This window comes from Zootoca vivipara, chromosome 3 (assembly GCF_965207765.1).
Source record: "Zootoca vivipara chromosome 3, rZooViv2.hap1.1, whole genome shotgun sequence".
In the NCBI taxonomy this organism is placed as follows: Eukaryota; Metazoa; Chordata; class Lepidosauria; order Squamata; family Lacertidae; genus Zootoca; species Zootoca vivipara.
Window position 1 is genome coordinate 59,006,333 of NC_142586.1, and position 17,310 is coordinate 59,023,642.

Below are 17,310 nucleotides of genomic sequence, written 5' to 3' on the forward strand. Positions count from 1 at the left end.
GGTGCGCGCGCGCGAGGCCGCTTTTAGGAGTTGGGCGCCTTTTAATCTCCTGGCAGGGAGGAGAGAGCCGCGCCTAGATTCCAGACACCGAGGAGAGCAGGGGCAGCGGCGGCGGCGGCAACCTGTTGAGCCAGAGAGAAACTTGGCTGGTAAACAAACCTGGCTTCCAACTACACTCCCAGGTTTTTAACCCTTCGCTGGCAAGCACCGCGGGGCGTGTTTGCTAAAGCTCAGCACGGCGAATGTTGTTCGAGGGAAGAAGATTCGAACTCGCTGCCAAAGCGCTGATCTTGGTTTGAGGCGACCCCGCCTGGCGGATACACACGGCAGCAGGCCCATTCCGGAAGTAAGGCCCACGGAAAGGCGCACTCTTTTCCCTGAGAAGCACTCCGTTTGCAATCAATATTGACTTCCAGATAAATGTCACAGAATCATAGAATTGTAGACTTGGAAGGGACCACGAGCATTTTCTAGTCCAGTGGTTCCCATCCTTTTTTTGGCCAAGCCCCACCTAAGTATCTCTAAAATCCTGATGCGCCCCCCCCATGACATGTAATTCTTATTATTCAAAAAGTGATCTCCTATTCACGTGGAGGAAGCCTAAAAGGCCATTCACCGTTAATAACTCATTCTCAAATTGCCCCTCTTAAAAATCAATGCCCCACGTTGGGAACCATGGGTCTTGTCCAGCCCACTGCAATGCAAGAATCTTTCACCCAACCTGAGGCTTGAACTCACAACCCTGAGGTGCTAAGAGTCTCCTGCTGCACTGACTGAACTACCCTTCCTTAAGAGCAAGCTGCATCATAGCTGCCAAGTTTTCGCTTTTCTCGCGAGGAAGCCTATTCAGCATAAGGGAAAATCCCTGTAAAAAAGGGATAACTTGGCAGGTATGCTGCATCCAGTTGTACCTTGGACGTCAAACAGAATCCGTGCATCAGGCAGGCAGAGCAAAGGCAACATCCCCCTTCCTCCACCATTAACAAATCTCTCAGACAGCTTTCCGTAATCTCTCCATCTTTCGTACATTCCTAACCCATGTAGTCACCTTTTCAGCCTGGACTATCCAGCCCATACTCCCTAACCTTTAAAAGGTTTTGGGTTCAGTGAGCCTAAGCCAGGGGTCAGCAAACTTTTTCAGCAGGGGGCCGGTCCACTGTCCCTCAGACCTTGTGGGGGGCCGGACTATATTTTGGGGGGGAAATGAACGAATTCCTATGCCCCACAAATTACCCAGAGATGCATTTTAAATAAAAGCACACATTGTACTCATGTAAAAACACCAGGCAGGCCCCACAAATAACCCAGAGCTGCATTTTAAATAAAAGGACACATTCTACTCATGTAAAAGCATGCTGATTTCCGGACTGTCCGCAGGCCGGATTTAGAAGGCGATTGGGCTGCATCCGGCCCCCGGGCCTTAGTTTGGAAACCCATGGCCTAAGCCTTCCCCCAACCTGGTGCCTTTCATATGTTTTCGGATTACAACTCCAGCCACCTGGGACTGGTGGGAATTGTAGTCCCAAACATCTGGAGCGAACCAGATTTTGGAAGACTTGTCATCTAATTTGAGCTTGTCTGTTTATTGGCCATGTTTTCATGTCAAGCTAAATCCACATTTTACCATGAAGGCAACGAGTCTAATCTCTCCCTCTGCTTCTCGCAACCAGTACTGATGCGCTCCTTATAGAAGAAATTGGGAATTTTCCCTTTCTAATTCCCTTCACTGCAACTTAGCATGTTGTCTGAACTGTAAACTGTGCATGATGTTAACTGGTTTGTTTTAAAAAGCCACCTTTATAACCCACGATTTCAACTTGGATTGTTTCAAACAAACCATAGTTAACATTAACCAGGAGCACTTAGGCAAGATTTTATGTAGCTCACAAATTTAGAATTTATTTTTGATCTCATTGCAATGGACAACTACAAATTATATTTGATAGGGCCTCCACCTTAAAATGATTTCCCTTAACACCTCTTTTGTGCTTTTTAGATACCTACTGATCTGAATTTCAAGAAGAGAGCATTGCCTAGAGCATTGCCAGTACAGAATTTGGAACATTCCAAAATATCAGATGCAAAGTTGGCTTGCAAATGCCTGTACTAAGCATGGCTATATTAAAATTTCACACAATATGTAAGATTTTGCACATGCCTGTCACAGCACCTCACCTATTCTTTCTCAAATGGGGATGAAACTAAACAGACTTAGTTTAAACGGTGACTCTGCACAGAAAAAATGCATTTAGAGAACTCACTCCTGTCTGGTCCCTTGTATGTTTCCCTTCATTCCTTGTTTTAAATACCTCAGTCCTGCATTTTTTTAAAAAAAAACAAAACTTCCCTAATGTGTTTCCATGTGCTGCTCTGGTTTGCCAGAAGCGGCTTTGTTATGCTGGCCACATGACCTGGAAGCTGTATGCTGGCTCCCTCAGCCAATAAAGCGAGATGAGCGTCGCAACCCCAGAGTCGGTCACGACTGGACCTAATGGTCAGGGGTCCCTTTACCTTTACCTTTAATGCGGGGGGGGGGCTTCAATGTAGTACAACTGTTGAGTAGAGGCATGAGGAGAGTCAGGGAGCATCAGGCACCTAGCTTCTCCTGGGAATCAGTGCCAGATCTACAGATATTGCCGTAGGGGACAAAGGTCTGCACTGCTAGAGGCACCTGCCCTTTCTTGCCCCCCAGCCAACAGTCAGTAGCTCTTGACCTTTTTGTGGACTTTTCTGTCTGATGCTCCCTTCTCCTTCCTGTCTGATTACCCTCTCCCTGACATCAGTTCCAGATCACTCTGGACCATCCAACCCAACCTGCAAAGACATGTGGCTGTCTCAACTCAATTTGACCAATGCCCAAATCCGTCTGAAGAGGCCCGATTTGGCCTGGGACTTGGCAGAATCCAGTGCACAGCCCTACTGGCTACGTTCTACAAATTCAATATTTTATTACTCCTGCACCTGTAGGTTAGACCTTGGCACCTTCCAGATGTGGATATAATCCCAAAGGAGCCCAGGGAGGATTGTCTGCTGCTGAATTTTATCAAGTGGAACCTGCAACAAAATGTTGCCTTATATCCTCGCCACCCACTGATGCCATGTGGGACTTCTTTCCAAGGCTCCTCCAGCCACCAGGGAGTGTGTGCAATCTCCATTCTGAACTTGATAAGGAAGTGAAAGAAGAATTGGGCTCCCCTGAGCCTGTCATTAGGTAAGGAAAAACAAGATACACAGCTGCCTGCTATGCATTTCAGTGCACGTCAAATTTGGCCCTCAGGCTCTTTGTGTGTATGAGAAACACTAACCTTCCTGTAACTGGTATCTGACGAAGTGTGCATGCACATGAAAGCTCATACCAAAATAAAAACTTAGTTGGTCTTTAAGGTGCTACTGAAGGGTTTTTTTTATTTTGTTTCGACTCAGACCAACACGGCTACCTACCTGTAACTTCCTGTAACTGGTTTTTGATCAGCATGCTGGAGTAACACTTATTCAATTCATTATTCTGAATCAGATGCTTTTAAATTTGGTTTTGAAGACACACTTGACTTGTGATCTTGGAGCGTTTTATCTTTACCTCTTAACACAAATGATGGCTTTGTGGCTTTAAAAATAAAACTGACCCAACTTGCTTACTGTGCAGTGGGTGGGTGCACAATCTCACTTCTGATCAGATTGCAGTGGGGGAGTGAAGAGATAAGTCTCCTGTCTCTGTCTTCTTATGGACTGGGTTCCCCAGTATTTGTAATTACTGTGTTTAAGGAATACCAAGATACATAACTGCATCTAATTTGTCCCTCTGGAAACCATGAGTAAAGAAATGGACCTGCACATATAGCAATAATAATGACAAGGGGCTCTGGCACATCAAGAGTCTAAATATCTTTGTCTTAAACCCTCTGCCATGCAAGAATCACAGCTAAAGAGTCTTGGAAAGTTGGCCATCCAACCTCTCTTTAAAAATCTCTAATGAAGGAGAGTCCACAACCTCCCCAGTTAGTCTGTTCCACTATTGAACAGCTCTTACCATCAGCAAGTTCTTCCTCATGTTTAGTTGGAATCTTTTGTCTTGTACTTTGAAAGCATTGGTTTGGGTTCTATTCTCTAAACAAGCTTGCTCCATCTTCCATGTGAGAGTCCTTTAAATATTTGAAGATGGTCATCATTGAGCAGTATCAAGCCCAGGACAGAACCCTGCAGTACCCCACTTGTCACTTTTTTCCAGGATGGTGAGGAACCAAGCCTCATGAGGAACAGTTGAGGCAGTTGGGTATGTTTAGCCTGGAAAAGAGGAAACTGAGAGGAGATATGGTAGCCATCTTCAAATATCTCAAGGGAAGATGGAGGAGGCTTGTTTTCTCCTGCTCTGGAGAGTAGGACTAAACATCAGGAAGAACTTTCTGACAGTAAGAGCTGGTTGACAGTGGAACGAACTTCCTCAGGAGATTGTGGGTTCTCCTTCATTGGAGGTTTTTAAGCAGAGGTTGGATGGTCATCTGTCATGCATGATCTAGTTGAGATCCCTGCATTCTAGGGCATTGTACTAGATGGCCCTTGTGGTCCCTCCCGACTCTAAAATTCTATGATTCTAACCACTGGTGAATAATTTCATCTACCGAATTGTTTAAAAGTGGATAATTAACTAAACTATTTTAATCCATTTCCAGCCTTGATTGATTCATATGTGCATGTCATTAGATTTGGTTGCAAGTAGAACAGGGGGGCCGGACTATATTTTTGGGGGGGAAATGAACAAATTCCTATGTCTCACAAATAACCCAGAGATGCATTTTAAATAAAAGGACACATTCTACTCATGTAAAAGCACGCTGATTCCCAAACCGTCCGTGGGCCGGATTTAGAAGGCAATTGAGCCGGATCCGGCCCCTGGGCCTTAGTTTGCCTACCCATGAAGTAGATAGTAGAAGAACCTCTTACTGAATTTTTTTATACTGCCCTCTGCTGGAAAATGCTTTATTAAACACCCTTTTTGTGTTGTCTGTATGTAAGCCCAGCCAACGTATATGTGACACAGCACTAGGCAGGTGTTTCTTCTGATGTGCTCATCCCACTCATACATGGCATGCACAGGTGAGGATTCACTGAGAGTAAAAGTGGATGGAACTCTCCATGCTCATGTTGCCTCTTTGTCAATCAATCTACCGGTCCTATCATTTCACACCCACACATCCAAAGATGCATGACTTAAATTCAGAGCCAGAAACTAAGATACAGTAAGTGCAATCAACTAAAGGCAGGTAAGGCACAGGAAGGCCAGAGGGACTTAATACCCATCTCCCAAGTTTTTCCTTTTACTGTTGAAGTAAGGCACACCCTAGTCTGAATTTTTATATGAAAGGGGCAGATACACAAATGACAGCATTGTTGTCATGTCTGATTTGGCTACATGATACTCCTTTTTCAAGTGAATCACAATGAGACCTTTGGGATGGACTCTGCTTGCAAACTCTCCCATACACCCTTCATGAATCAGTGTTATTAAATGGGTGTAACTTGTTCAGGTGAAGAAATCTGTCAATAATGTCAGTGAGTCAGCCTTTTGGCTGTTGGTTAAATGTTTACGGCCAGATGCAGGCCAGTGTTGAATATGATGCTGTTCTTAACAAGTAGTCCAACCCTTAAGCAAAATCAGATCCACCCTTAGTAAGTGATTTTAAATCTCCCTTTGGTTTAAGACTATGCAAACCTTTTCTGGTAAGAACCAAAGTCATCCAAACTAAACTAAGCTGCTTTCAATTTTAGAAACAGACACCACACTTATTGAACTGAACCACTTCAGACTGCAGTTGGGAGATCACCTGTCTGATTACTCTGTCGTGTAATAAATAAATCAATAACACCCTTGCAGGTGGAAAAGTAGCTAGGCTGGAACTCCTCCCCTTGGCATGCTATATTTCTGTGCGCAGTGAAGTTATTTCTGTTTTAAGTGTTGTTGTTTAAACTGGGGAAAACAATCAAAGAAGCAATTTTCCAGTTTCAGTTTGAAGTGGTACAGTCCTTGGAAGGCTATAACTATGTCATTCCAATGTGTAGATACAGGGCAGTCTCGAGCAGGTCGGGCACCCTGGCGCTGAGGTGCAGAGAACGCTCCGACACCCTCGCAACGCGCAGCGCCCTGCCTGCTGGCCCGGCGCCACCGGAACTATACCTAGAGCTGGCCCTGTGTAGATATCTCTGAGAATAAACCCTGAAATGCCTTTTGAAGAAGACGGTCTTTTTCCTTCCATTGTTGCTTAATCAAAATAAATCTTCTTCTTACATTAAGCTTGAAAATCACCAAAGCAGACCTGTTGAAATTATGGGACCTAACTTAGTCATGTTCATCAATTTCAATGGCTCTACTCTGAATAAAACTTACCGGTAGTTGGACACTACCTTCTCTTTTCACTGCTGCTTCAGTTTTGTTTTATTGTTAGGATTCTTTTTAATCTTGAGTGATTAGGATTTTAATTGCAAACTGTTTTACGTTCAGAAGCTGACCAGCTGCAGTTCTATACGCACTTACCTAGGATTAAGTCTCACTGAACTCAATGGGACTTGCATCTCAGTAGATACATGCATACGATTGAGCTGCGCATGATTCCACTTTTAGCACAGCATACTAATGCAATCCTATCCATGTTCACTCAGACATAAGTCCAGTTCAGTTCAGTAGGAACATAGAAAGCTGCTTCATACTGAACCAGACATTTGGTCCCGTCTAGCTCTGTATTTTTTCACACTCTCTGGCAATGGCTCTCCAGGGTTTCAGGCAGGGAACGTTCTCAGCTGTACCTGGAGATGCTGGGGATTGAAACTGGGACCTTCTGCAAGCAAAGCAGATGCTCTGCCACTGAACTGCAGCCCATCCTCAACTCAGAGCCAGTGTGGTGTAGTGGTTAAGAGCGGTAGACTCGTAATCTGGGGAACTGGGTTCGCGTCTCCGCTCCTCCACATGTAGCTGCTAGGTGACCTTGGACTAGTCACACTTCTTTGAAGTCTCTCAGCCCCACTCATCTCACAGAGTGTTTGTTGTGGGGGGAGGAAGGGAAAAGAGAATGTTAGCCGCTTTGAGACTCCTTTGGGTAGTGATAAAGCGGGGTATCAAATCCAAATTCTTCTTCTTCATACGTGATTTTCAACCAAGAAGGTGTGTACACCACTGCTGCTTAAAACAAATTTTAGCAATTTGCCCTCGAAGGGATCTCGAGGGTCATCTAGTTCAACCCCCTACAATGTGCGAATCTCAACTAAAGCATCCATGACAGATGGCCATCCAACATCAGCTTATAAGGAAGGAGAGCCCATAACCTATGGAGGTAGTCTGTTCCTCTGCTGAACAGCTCTTACTGTCAGAAACTTCTTCCTGATCTCACTACTGTGAGTCCGCATTGCTTAGGAACAAATGCCAAACACATCTTTGCCACTAGAGGGCAGATGATGCCATGTTAAGGGATTCTAGGAACAAAATCCAGCTACAGTACAGTATTCGCAATTCACACCTTGGTGGCTATGGGCACCACAGTCTTTTTTTCTGAAGCCATTGTTTAAATTATTTTTATATAGTAAACAACAACAATAACAATGTTCTGAAGTCACCAGATCAGAAAGTTTACCCTTTCCCAGTATATGCTTACAGCTTCCCATAGAGGCCTTCCTTGTACTTTAAGTACCTGCCTTTAGCATATAAGCACTTCTGCTAACCTAGACAAACTGCTAACCTGCTAACAAACCTAGACAGCATCTTAAAAAGCAGAGACATTACCTTGCCAACAAAGGTCCGTATAGTTAAAGCTATGGTTTTCCCAGTAGTGATGTATGGAAGTGAGAGCTGGACCATAAAGAAGGCTGATCACCAAAGTATTGATGCTTTTGAATTGTGGTGCTGGAGGAGACTCTTGAGAGTCCCATGGACTGCAAGAAGATCAAACCTATCCATTCTGAAGGAAATCAGCCCTGAGTGCTCACTGGAAGGAAGCTGAGGCTCCAATACTTTGGCCACCTCATGAGAAGAGAAGACTCCCTGGAAAAGACCCTGATGTTGGGAAAGATGGAGGGCACAAGGAGAAGGGGATGACAGAGGACGAGATGGTTGGACAGTGTTCTCGAAGCTACGAACATGAGTTTGACCAAACTGCGGAAGGCAGTGCAAGACAGGAGTGCCTGGCGTGTTATGGTCCATGGGATCACGAAGAGTCGGACACGACTAAACAACAACAACAACTTCTGCTAATAAACTCTTTTAAAAGTATCATATGTTTACAAGGATGTCTCTATTTCCCATGATAATCATTTCATGAAACACAGTTCTAACACTGAAAAAAATGCATTATGTATTGAGAGTCACTTATCCAAATGACCTGGGTTGGAACTGTTTAAACTGTTTGGGCAATCAGAAGTTTACCAGGCTGCCCTGGTACACAGATCACTGGACAACAAACAACAGCAGAAGCAGCTCACCAGGTGGGGCAGAGTTGCTGCGTCAGCTTTCTAGCAGGTGGGTCACTGTTACTTACTGGGAAGGGAAGGGTGAGGAGGTGTGAAGCCAATCTAGTCTCTCCCTTCCACCTGCAGCAATCTACCTGCCAGCAAGCTAATGTTGACAACTCCACCCCACCTACTGAGCCAATTCTCTGCAAAAGTGGAACAAAGAAAAAGTCCTGCTGCAACACTAGGGTGGCCATGTATCCCTCTTTACAGACAACTGTCCTCTGTTCAACAGTCCTTTGTTTGAAGGGCTGTTCGGTTCAAATTCAGTTTAAAGGTACAAAGAACTCATAGTCGTAGAGGTGGAAGGGACCACAAGGGTCAGCTAGTCCAACCCCCTGCAATACAGAAATCTTTTGCTCAATGTGGGCTCAAACCTACAACCCAACTCATAAGAAGAGTGAGCAGGGGCCTTGCACTTAGCACTTAGCACTTGGTCGCAGGTCGCTCTCCCTCTGTGGAGAGCTGTGTATTGCATTTCCATTTAAATTGTCGTAACTATTTCTCCATTTGAATCGATGCAGATAAAATTAGCATATGCAAATATAATGAAAATCTCTGTCCTTTTAAAAGTTATTTTAATGCTGCATTTTTATTTTTATTTTTATTGTAATGATGTGGAAGTGGTCACCCTATCCAACACAGTGCTAAATGCCCTTAAAATCTTTTCATTGCTTTCATATATGATGTGAATGGCAGACAAACATATATCTTGAAACCTCTGACTTACTGAAATGACTGTTTTTATGCTGGAGAAAGCTCCTAGAGCTATAAGTGGCCTTTTAAAATAACAAAATGTAAAAGCAAATTTATAATCAATGGCCATATACAATGCTCATATCTGAACATGTGAACCAAAACCATGTTTGACCAAAGGGACCCTTGTTGGGATGTGAGCCTTTGGCAGGCACCCAGGAACTCAATTTCCCATCAGCCTCAGCCAGCATGGCCAATAGATAAGGATTATGGGAGATGTAGTAGTAGTACAACAAATGCATAGAAGGCCACAGCCACCTCATCTCTATATGAAACATGAAAAACATAACCCCCACCTCCCCCCCAAAAGAAAGCCATTCCTTAAAGACACCAGCCAGTCCTTTCGATTGCAGGATATATGGATGCCATGGCCAGCATGTGATTTGAAAAATACCTGGTCGGTGGTAGAGGCAGTGTTGGATTTTTAAGTGTTTGCAGGGTTGTGTCAAGTGGCAAAGGAGGAGGGGGTGGGGAGGAAGGATTTTTCCTTTGTTTTTATTATGCATTTTGTATTTTCAAGTATTTTTAATCAAATGGGTCAAGTGAAAAAGAGAGGTGATCCCTTGCTTTCAAAACACTTTGTTTATTCAACAAAATACGTGACCCCAGACAACAATAACCAGCATTTATTTTTAAAAAAACACCCAGTGGTCAGCATCCCTAGCTGTAAAAGATATTTTTAAAGCCTTTATTCCGATATCTTTGACGACTTCGCTCCAGGCAAGAGCTACGCGTCTCCTTTACGCGGGGCTGAGCTCGCTCACCTGCCCCTACGCAGCTCCGATAGGCGAGGAAAGGGGTTTTGCAGCCCAGCGGATAAAGCTTCCTTTTCCTTTTCCGCAGGCCCGATTTCCCAGGAAAAGGAAAGGAAGCAGAGCCTTTCCCACTCGAAATCCATTCTCGATGCAGCCCCGCCTCTCCAAAATCTGTGTTTCCCCCTCTTGCTCCCGTTTCCATCGCCTAGCAAGGGAGTGGTGGCCTCTGTTGTTGTCACAGCTTCCTCCGGGCGAATCTGATCCTCTCCACCCCGCCTATCAGCCAGCACCGGCGACGGAGCCCCTCCTTCCCTCCCTCCGGTTGGCGAAGCCTCCGCCGCCACCGTCCGCAGGAACCTGCTGCTGCTGCTGGGCTTTGCTGCTGGAGGCGGAGGCAGGAGGCGCGCAGGGTGACGTGTCGCCGCTGTGGAGCTTAGCATGATTCACCGACAGCGGCAGGCGGAGGTGGGATGCTGCGCGCTGCTCGCCCCGCTTAGAGGGCGCTGAGCGAGGAGGATCCGCCGCCCTTTAGCTCTGCCTGCCGCCGCCGGCGCTGCTGCTGCTGCTGATCAAGGATCCCTGGAGGATCCAAGAGGCAAGATGGAAGGAATCCTGAAGAAGCTGCAGAAGGAAGCCTCGGGGAACAAATACAAGGCGATCAAGGAGAGCTGCACCTGCGCCAGCGGTAAGGAAGTGGGCGAGAGAGAGGGACTCTCCTCTTCCCCGGCGCCGGAGGGCAGCCTTCCCTAGTTCCTAGGCGAGCAGGCATTGCTGGGTGGGCGCTTCGGATACCTGATCCGAGAGATATTACTCTGATGCCTAATCCCGTTAGCAGAGAAGGCATCAAAGCACCGCGCCGATTTGGTTGTGCTTGTGTTGTGGGTTGCAGGAGGAGGGGGTGGTGTTTGTGTTTGCTTTCGGATGACCGGGACGGTTCTAATCCCGCATCCATCCCACTGGCCTTCGATCTGTTCTGTTGGGCTTCAGGCGGAGATCCCTACAGGGCAACTGAGCCCAAGTGTTTGCCAGAGCTGCTTCTATGTCTAGGATGTAGTGGGGTTCTTCTTTGGCAGCTCACCCCCACCCCCACCCCAGTAAATCTTTTCTGCTATAGACTATTCTAGTTGTATGATTTCAGCGGATCTTCCCAACCTGCTGCAATAATTCCGCTTTGCTTTAACGGCGCTTGTCAGTCGGCACATCAAAACACCAGCTTTCAATTCCTGGCCGTTTTTTTTTATCCTGCGCCCAATTAAGCAGCGTTTAAAACAAACAAACACGAAAACCAAAAAAAAAAGGGGGGGGCTCTGGAATTGACTTCGGGTTGTGCTCTTTCATTGCAGAATGCTGAACTGAGCCAGGTTAGCTGTTTACAAAATGGGCATAACCCTAGGTAATGGCTTTTTTTAAAGGAAGTATAATGACATAATGAGGGCAGCTAAATGAAGATTCAGATCTGCTGGGTAGAAAGACTTATGGTAATTGCTTCTCTCCCGTGACTGACTGCCTAACCAATTGCCCTTTTTCAAACCAACCAAAGAGATTTATTTCATCCACTTCACCAGGTTCTGTAGAAGGAGCCACATCCATGTTATAACATGAGTTAAAATGAAAATTTAGTTTCTGCTCACCATAGCTTTCAAGTTCTCCCCCCTTTGAAGGGAAATTCCCTTATGCTGAATAGGTTTCCTCACGAGAAAAGGGAAAACTTGACAGCTATGCTGCTCACCTTTTTATTAGCAGCAGGTGCTTTCTTCAAATATGAATTGGCAGTCTGTGCCAATTGCTCTGGGGCTATTTTCTTATGTATTATGGGTTGATCTGGTTAATATTTTCACAGTGAATTTTTGGTAATATTCCTTTTTATATATATTCCTCTCCATCTATGTATTCAGCATGATTTACACATGGGTTATTCTAAAATAGATGTCCTTCCACAAAATTCTACCAAAGATGGTGGTGGTGGTGTTTTTATGTTCTGGAGTTGGCAGAAGAGAAAATAACTTTAATGGTTTGTAAGTTTGTGACTGAAGGGCATGGCCTTTTGGCTGGGGGCAAGGGAAGCTAGGGAAACTTCTTATTTTCACCAGGAATGTATAATGTCTGCTGAAGTCAATGGGAATTTTAAAAATGCATAGCTTTGGCTAGGTCATGCCATAAGCAATTGTGATGTTGCACTGCTTCAGGAGTTGGCTTTCTTAATTTAACATGCTTGCTTAGTGAATGAGTGCACATATTTAAGACGCTAGGCAAAGGTGCACTTCAGCCAGGTGAGCAGGAAACTCTTACCTTTAATGTAAGGGACACATGTACTGGGAAGAAATGGTGCCCTTGCATTGTAATGGTGCTCATAAAATGTGTTGCTTAGGAAACAGTGTTTTCTCACACCTCTCTTACAGAGTGGCAATGAAGCAGCTCACCTGTGGGCAACCCTTTAAGCAAATTTTTAATTATTGTTTAAAATGCATGGTTTATGTTAAACTTGTTGGATATTGTGCGTGATTTGTATGGATAGTTGTTTGCTATTCAAGATGGTTTAAAAAGGAAGAAATACAGTTTTGGAAGAGCGGGATAGATATGATAAGTAATAATGCAATAGGAATGCTTAACTAGAGGAGAAAACTATAATGATGAGCACAGAAGCATCACAAATAAGGAGCAGTAGTTTCCATGTCCTTGTGTGTGGGCCACAAGCTGAGCTGTTTGTTGAAAATTATACTTTTAAATAAGGCCTCATCTGGACTGAAATTTTGTGATCTGAATTGCAACTAATTGCACATATCGACCTACGCCTCCGAAAGCAATATGTACAGTAAGGTAAAGGGTAAAGGGACCCCTGACCATTAGGTCCAGTCGTGACCGACTCTGGAGTTGCGCGCTCATCTCGCATTATTGGTACAGCTTCCAGGTCATGTGGCCAGCATGACAAAGCCGCTTCTGGCAAACCAGAGCAGCACATGGAAACGCCGTTTACCTTCCCGCTGTAGCGGTTCCTATTTATCTACTTGCATTTTGACGTGCTTTCGAACTGCTAGGTTGGCAGGAGCTGGGACCGAGCAACGGGAGCTCACCCCGTCACAGGGATTCGAACCGCCGACTTTCTGATCAGCAAGCCCTAGGCTCAGTGGTTTAACCACAGCACCACCTGGGTCCCATATGTACAGTATGTCTGCATTAAAAAAAAATGCAGTCATGCTTGTGAATATTCACAGGCACTTTGTAGACTAGGAGTTGGAAGCTTCATTGCCAAGACAACTGCCTCAAACTTCCTTTGCACATTACATTGTTAATTTGCACTTGTAACAAAATCTAGTAAAGGAAGCATTTTTTAGATACATTGAACTTAGGTTATATCAGTGACAGCCAGCACCTTGAATAGTGTTTATGAGGGCAGATGCTGGAGCACCGTGCTTGCAGTGAGCCACCACCTCTTTAAAGAGAAAGTTTTGCAAAATGCAACAGTCTGTCAGAGGCTCCTAAACAGTCCTCAAGGGCAGCCCCATGTGTTCAAACTGCCCCCCATCTTGTGCTTGCTAAGTATTGTTTCCTTCCCATGCTGCCACTTGTTTGCATTTTCCCTAGAAAAAGCAAGTTATTATTGTTTAAAAGAAAATTTGTGGATAAAAGACATACATGCTGATCTGCCTTTCACACTCATTCTGCCAGTTTCAGTGGGAAACAAGCAATCAGCTTTGGGCCACGAGAAGTGTACCAAAGCAGTGGAAAGAAAAGCAGAGTAATTCAAAAGGACATGTGAGCTAAGCCTGCACATAGTATAGAATCATAGAGTTGGAAGAGACCACAAGGGCCATCCAGTCCAACCCCCTGCCAAGCAGGAAACACCATCAAAGCATTCTTGACATATGCCTGTCAAGCCTCTGCTTAAAGACCTCCAAAGACGGAGACTCCACCACACTCCTTGGTAGCAAATTCCACTGCCGAACAGCTCTTACTGTCAGGAAGTTCTTCCTAATGTTTAGGTGGAATCTTCTTTCTTGAAGTTTGAATCCATTGCTCCGTGTCCGCTTCTCTGGAGCAGCAGAAAACAATCTTTCTCTGTAACTCTGCGTGATATCGAGTGTGCTGTTCTACTTGCAAAATGGCTTTGATGCCACAGAGGCACCTGCTAATACTGATGTGGGAAATCTCTGTATTGTCTACGCTGACTGGCAGTGGCACTGCAGGGTTTTCAGGCAAGGATCTTTTCCAGCCCTGCCTGGAGATGCCAAAGAACATCTGCCCTGTCATTGAACTACAGCCCCTCACCATTCCAATAGCTTCTGCCTAACACATGAGTTTTGAGATGGTTTGAAAATTCTGTCATTCCGAATAACATGGAGGCAGGAAGGCATTTATCTCCTAGACCAGGGGAGTCCAGTGTGGCATCTAAGAGCACAATGGTGCCCCTTGAGGTCTTTCTCTGGCACCCACAAAGCCTCTGAGCTCCACCACTCACTGCCTGCTTGGTCATAAGGTGGTGGTAGGTGGTTACCTTCTTCTCCCTTGAAAAGTACAGGCAGCCCTCCATTTATGCGGTCATTGCGCGCTTGCGTGAAAGTGCATGAAAAGGGAAAAGCCTGCAAAGGCCTGTTCTACCCCTGTCCCCATTTCGCCCTTTTAGTGATGTTTCAGTGACATCTTTATCAAGTTTCCAGGTCACTTCCAGGTTCAGCGCTGTATGCATGTGAGCAATCACACACCTGTCTTGTGATGAAGAGTGGTACATCAATCTAATAAAATAAAATATAAATAAATATCTGTCACATCTAAAACAGGAGTTGCCTGTACATGGAGCTGAAGGAAGAAGTTAAAAGCACACCATTCTTTCTCACTTCCTCCTTTGGTTCTATGTGCTTCTCAAGGCTCAGATTAATTCTGTCGAATCCTACTTTTACTCAGATCATTTGGAAATAACGAAGTATTTGTGTGCATACTGTCTCTCTCCGTGAGGAGCAGAACTGAGGGAGAAAAATGACCAGAAAGGTGGCAACCACAGCACTCACTCAAAAATATGAATGTGCTCACAAACCTGAAAAGGTTGGCAACCCCTGTCCTAGACCTTGCCAAGCATTAAACATGTTCGTTCCCTTCATGGTCAGAAATGCAAACTGCTTGTCTTTCTCAGCTCCTACCCACTTAAAAAAAAAAGTTGCTTCCTGGGCAGCTCGACCTGGCTGGTTATGTTCCTGCTACAACAATTTAGTGAGCTGCATGTGAATGCTGTTTGGCTGTTACATCTGTAACAATTATGTCTACACATACAGTAGTCACAACTTGATCGGCCAGTTTAAATGAAATTTGTACAAGATGCAGAGAATGTAGGCAATTTATGTTGAAGTATACTGGTAGTACCTGCCCCCCACATACCTCCCAAATGCCCTGGAAAAAAGGAACATGTTTTTTTCATGCAAGATCTTGGTGGCCATTTTGGGTGCTGTACTGTTGCCTTGAAAAAAAGTGCTTTCTTCAGGGCCGCAATCTCAGCCAGCACCCAAAATTGCATGTTTTGGAGCATTGCATGAGATCTTGCCCTGAAAAAGTGCTTCCTGGGAGAAACATGTCCCAGGTGATGGCTTGAAAAAGTTGTACAGTATGCCTTCATTGCCCTCTATAATGATTCTTCTCCCTTCTCTATACAGAACTGTTACAATCCCCAGAGGCTGCTACAAAGATCCCTCCATATCAGCTAAGGTAGGAAATGTATACTGCCTTGGTTATAGATGTCAACAAAGATACATGAAGCGGCTGCAGAGCTTGAGACTTGCGGATTGTTGAAACCAGAGTAAGAACTCTCTGGTAGAAAACCTGCAGCATGCTGCAAGCAAGCCATACTAGGGGTGTCATCTATCATTTTCTATTTATCACTTACAAGTTATTTTTACAGATTTGTAGTGTTCAGAAAATGGTCCGGTCCCAAGAAAGCAATGTTGTACATTTTGTTTGAAAATATGATTGTACAGGCAGTTGTCTACCAGGGTTCAATTTCATCTGACTAAGGATACAGCCCATGCAGCTGAATGGTATGAATGCTGATACACTCAGAGGCACTGCCAGAATTAAGGGCTCCCAGGACCAGGTGCCTTCCAAAAACACTCACCCCAACATCACTTTAAATACAAGGGGGAATGAAAGTTGTTTTAAAAGAAGAGTCTTGAATGCCTTCCTTCCTTTCCCTTTTGCACTGAGACATAGGCTCAGCTACTGTTGGCTATCTCTTCTTGGAGTCAGACATGAACTGTTTTCTCTCTTCTGTCTACTGGTGATGTCCAATTGAAACTGTTCCCTCTCCTGCTAATATTCTACCTGGGTGCTACCAGCAGAGAAAAATGCCCAATTCTAATTGGATGCCAGCAGCAGAGAGAACTGTTCCCCTCTTTTCCAAGTCTGCTGGCCAATCAAAATACCGTGTTTCTCATATTATAAGACATGTCTTATATTTATTTTTTCCTCAAAAAAACACACTATGGCTTATTTTCAAGGGATGTCTTATTTTTTTCCTCCTCCTCCTGCCGCGGCCAGCATTGATGCTGCACCTATCATTATGTCTTATTTTCGGGGTATGGCTTATATTCCTTGAATGCTTAAAAATCCTGCTATGTCTTATTTTATGGGTATGTCTTAAAATGTGAGAAACAGGGTAGTAGGAGGGCCTAAGGAGACATGGAGAAGAGTTAGAGAAGCTTAGACTATGCCACCATTCCAATTTGGCCTGGAGCTTGGCCCCAGCAGGTCTCATAGGCACCATGTTGGAGACTTCAATCACAACGTATCTTTCACTTGGCTTTGCTATCTATAATATTCCACCATCTTTCTATTGAAGGTGAGGTAATTTAGGTTAAGATTGAGTAATGATAGACTCAGATTCTCTTTAGGATTTTGCAAAACTCTTTCATAGGTTTTTGGCTCCTTTTTCCATTCTGATTATTTTCTGCCATGGTTTCAATTCATTTTCTTCAGTCTACAGAGGAGGGAAATTCATATGCAGTTACAACTGCTTTTTACTAGTGAAATCTTGCCAAATAGTGATACAATCAATTTGGATCATTGGTCTGTCTAGATTTTGCTGCCTAAAAAGCTTTCTGTATTCATTTAAAACTTACACCTCTAGACTTGAACTGATTGCTTTCTAATCTTCAGGAAATGTTATTTCATCAAATACATTGCTTGAAAATATCCAGTGATCAAATAAAAATATGAGTAATAGTTTCTGAAAGCATGTTGTTTTGCCCTATGAAAGGAAACTTACAAGACTTCTAGCTGACTGTTTTTCTGGCTTCTCTTTTTCCTTATCACTGATGCTTGTTTTATATTA

General features: G+C 44.4%; 1 protein-coding gene across 2 annotated transcripts in view; it reads left to right on the forward strand.

Moving 5' to 3' along the window:
• Positions 1-10,203: 10,203 nt before the first annotated feature.
• ARFGEF3 (ARFGEF family member 3) overlaps positions 10,204-17,310 on the forward strand; it is a 72,872-nt gene continuing 65,765 nt past the window's right edge. For both annotated transcript variants that reach the window (XM_035108881.3, XM_035108883.3), the window contains exons 1-2: positions 10,204-10,683; positions 15,638-15,689. In XM_035108881.3, the coding sequence (XP_034964772.3) occupies positions 10,599-10,683; positions 15,638-15,689 (137 nt within the window). In that variant the 5' untranslated portion in view covers positions 10,204-10,598. The remainder of the gene's footprint in view (positions 10,684-15,637; positions 15,690-17,310) is intronic.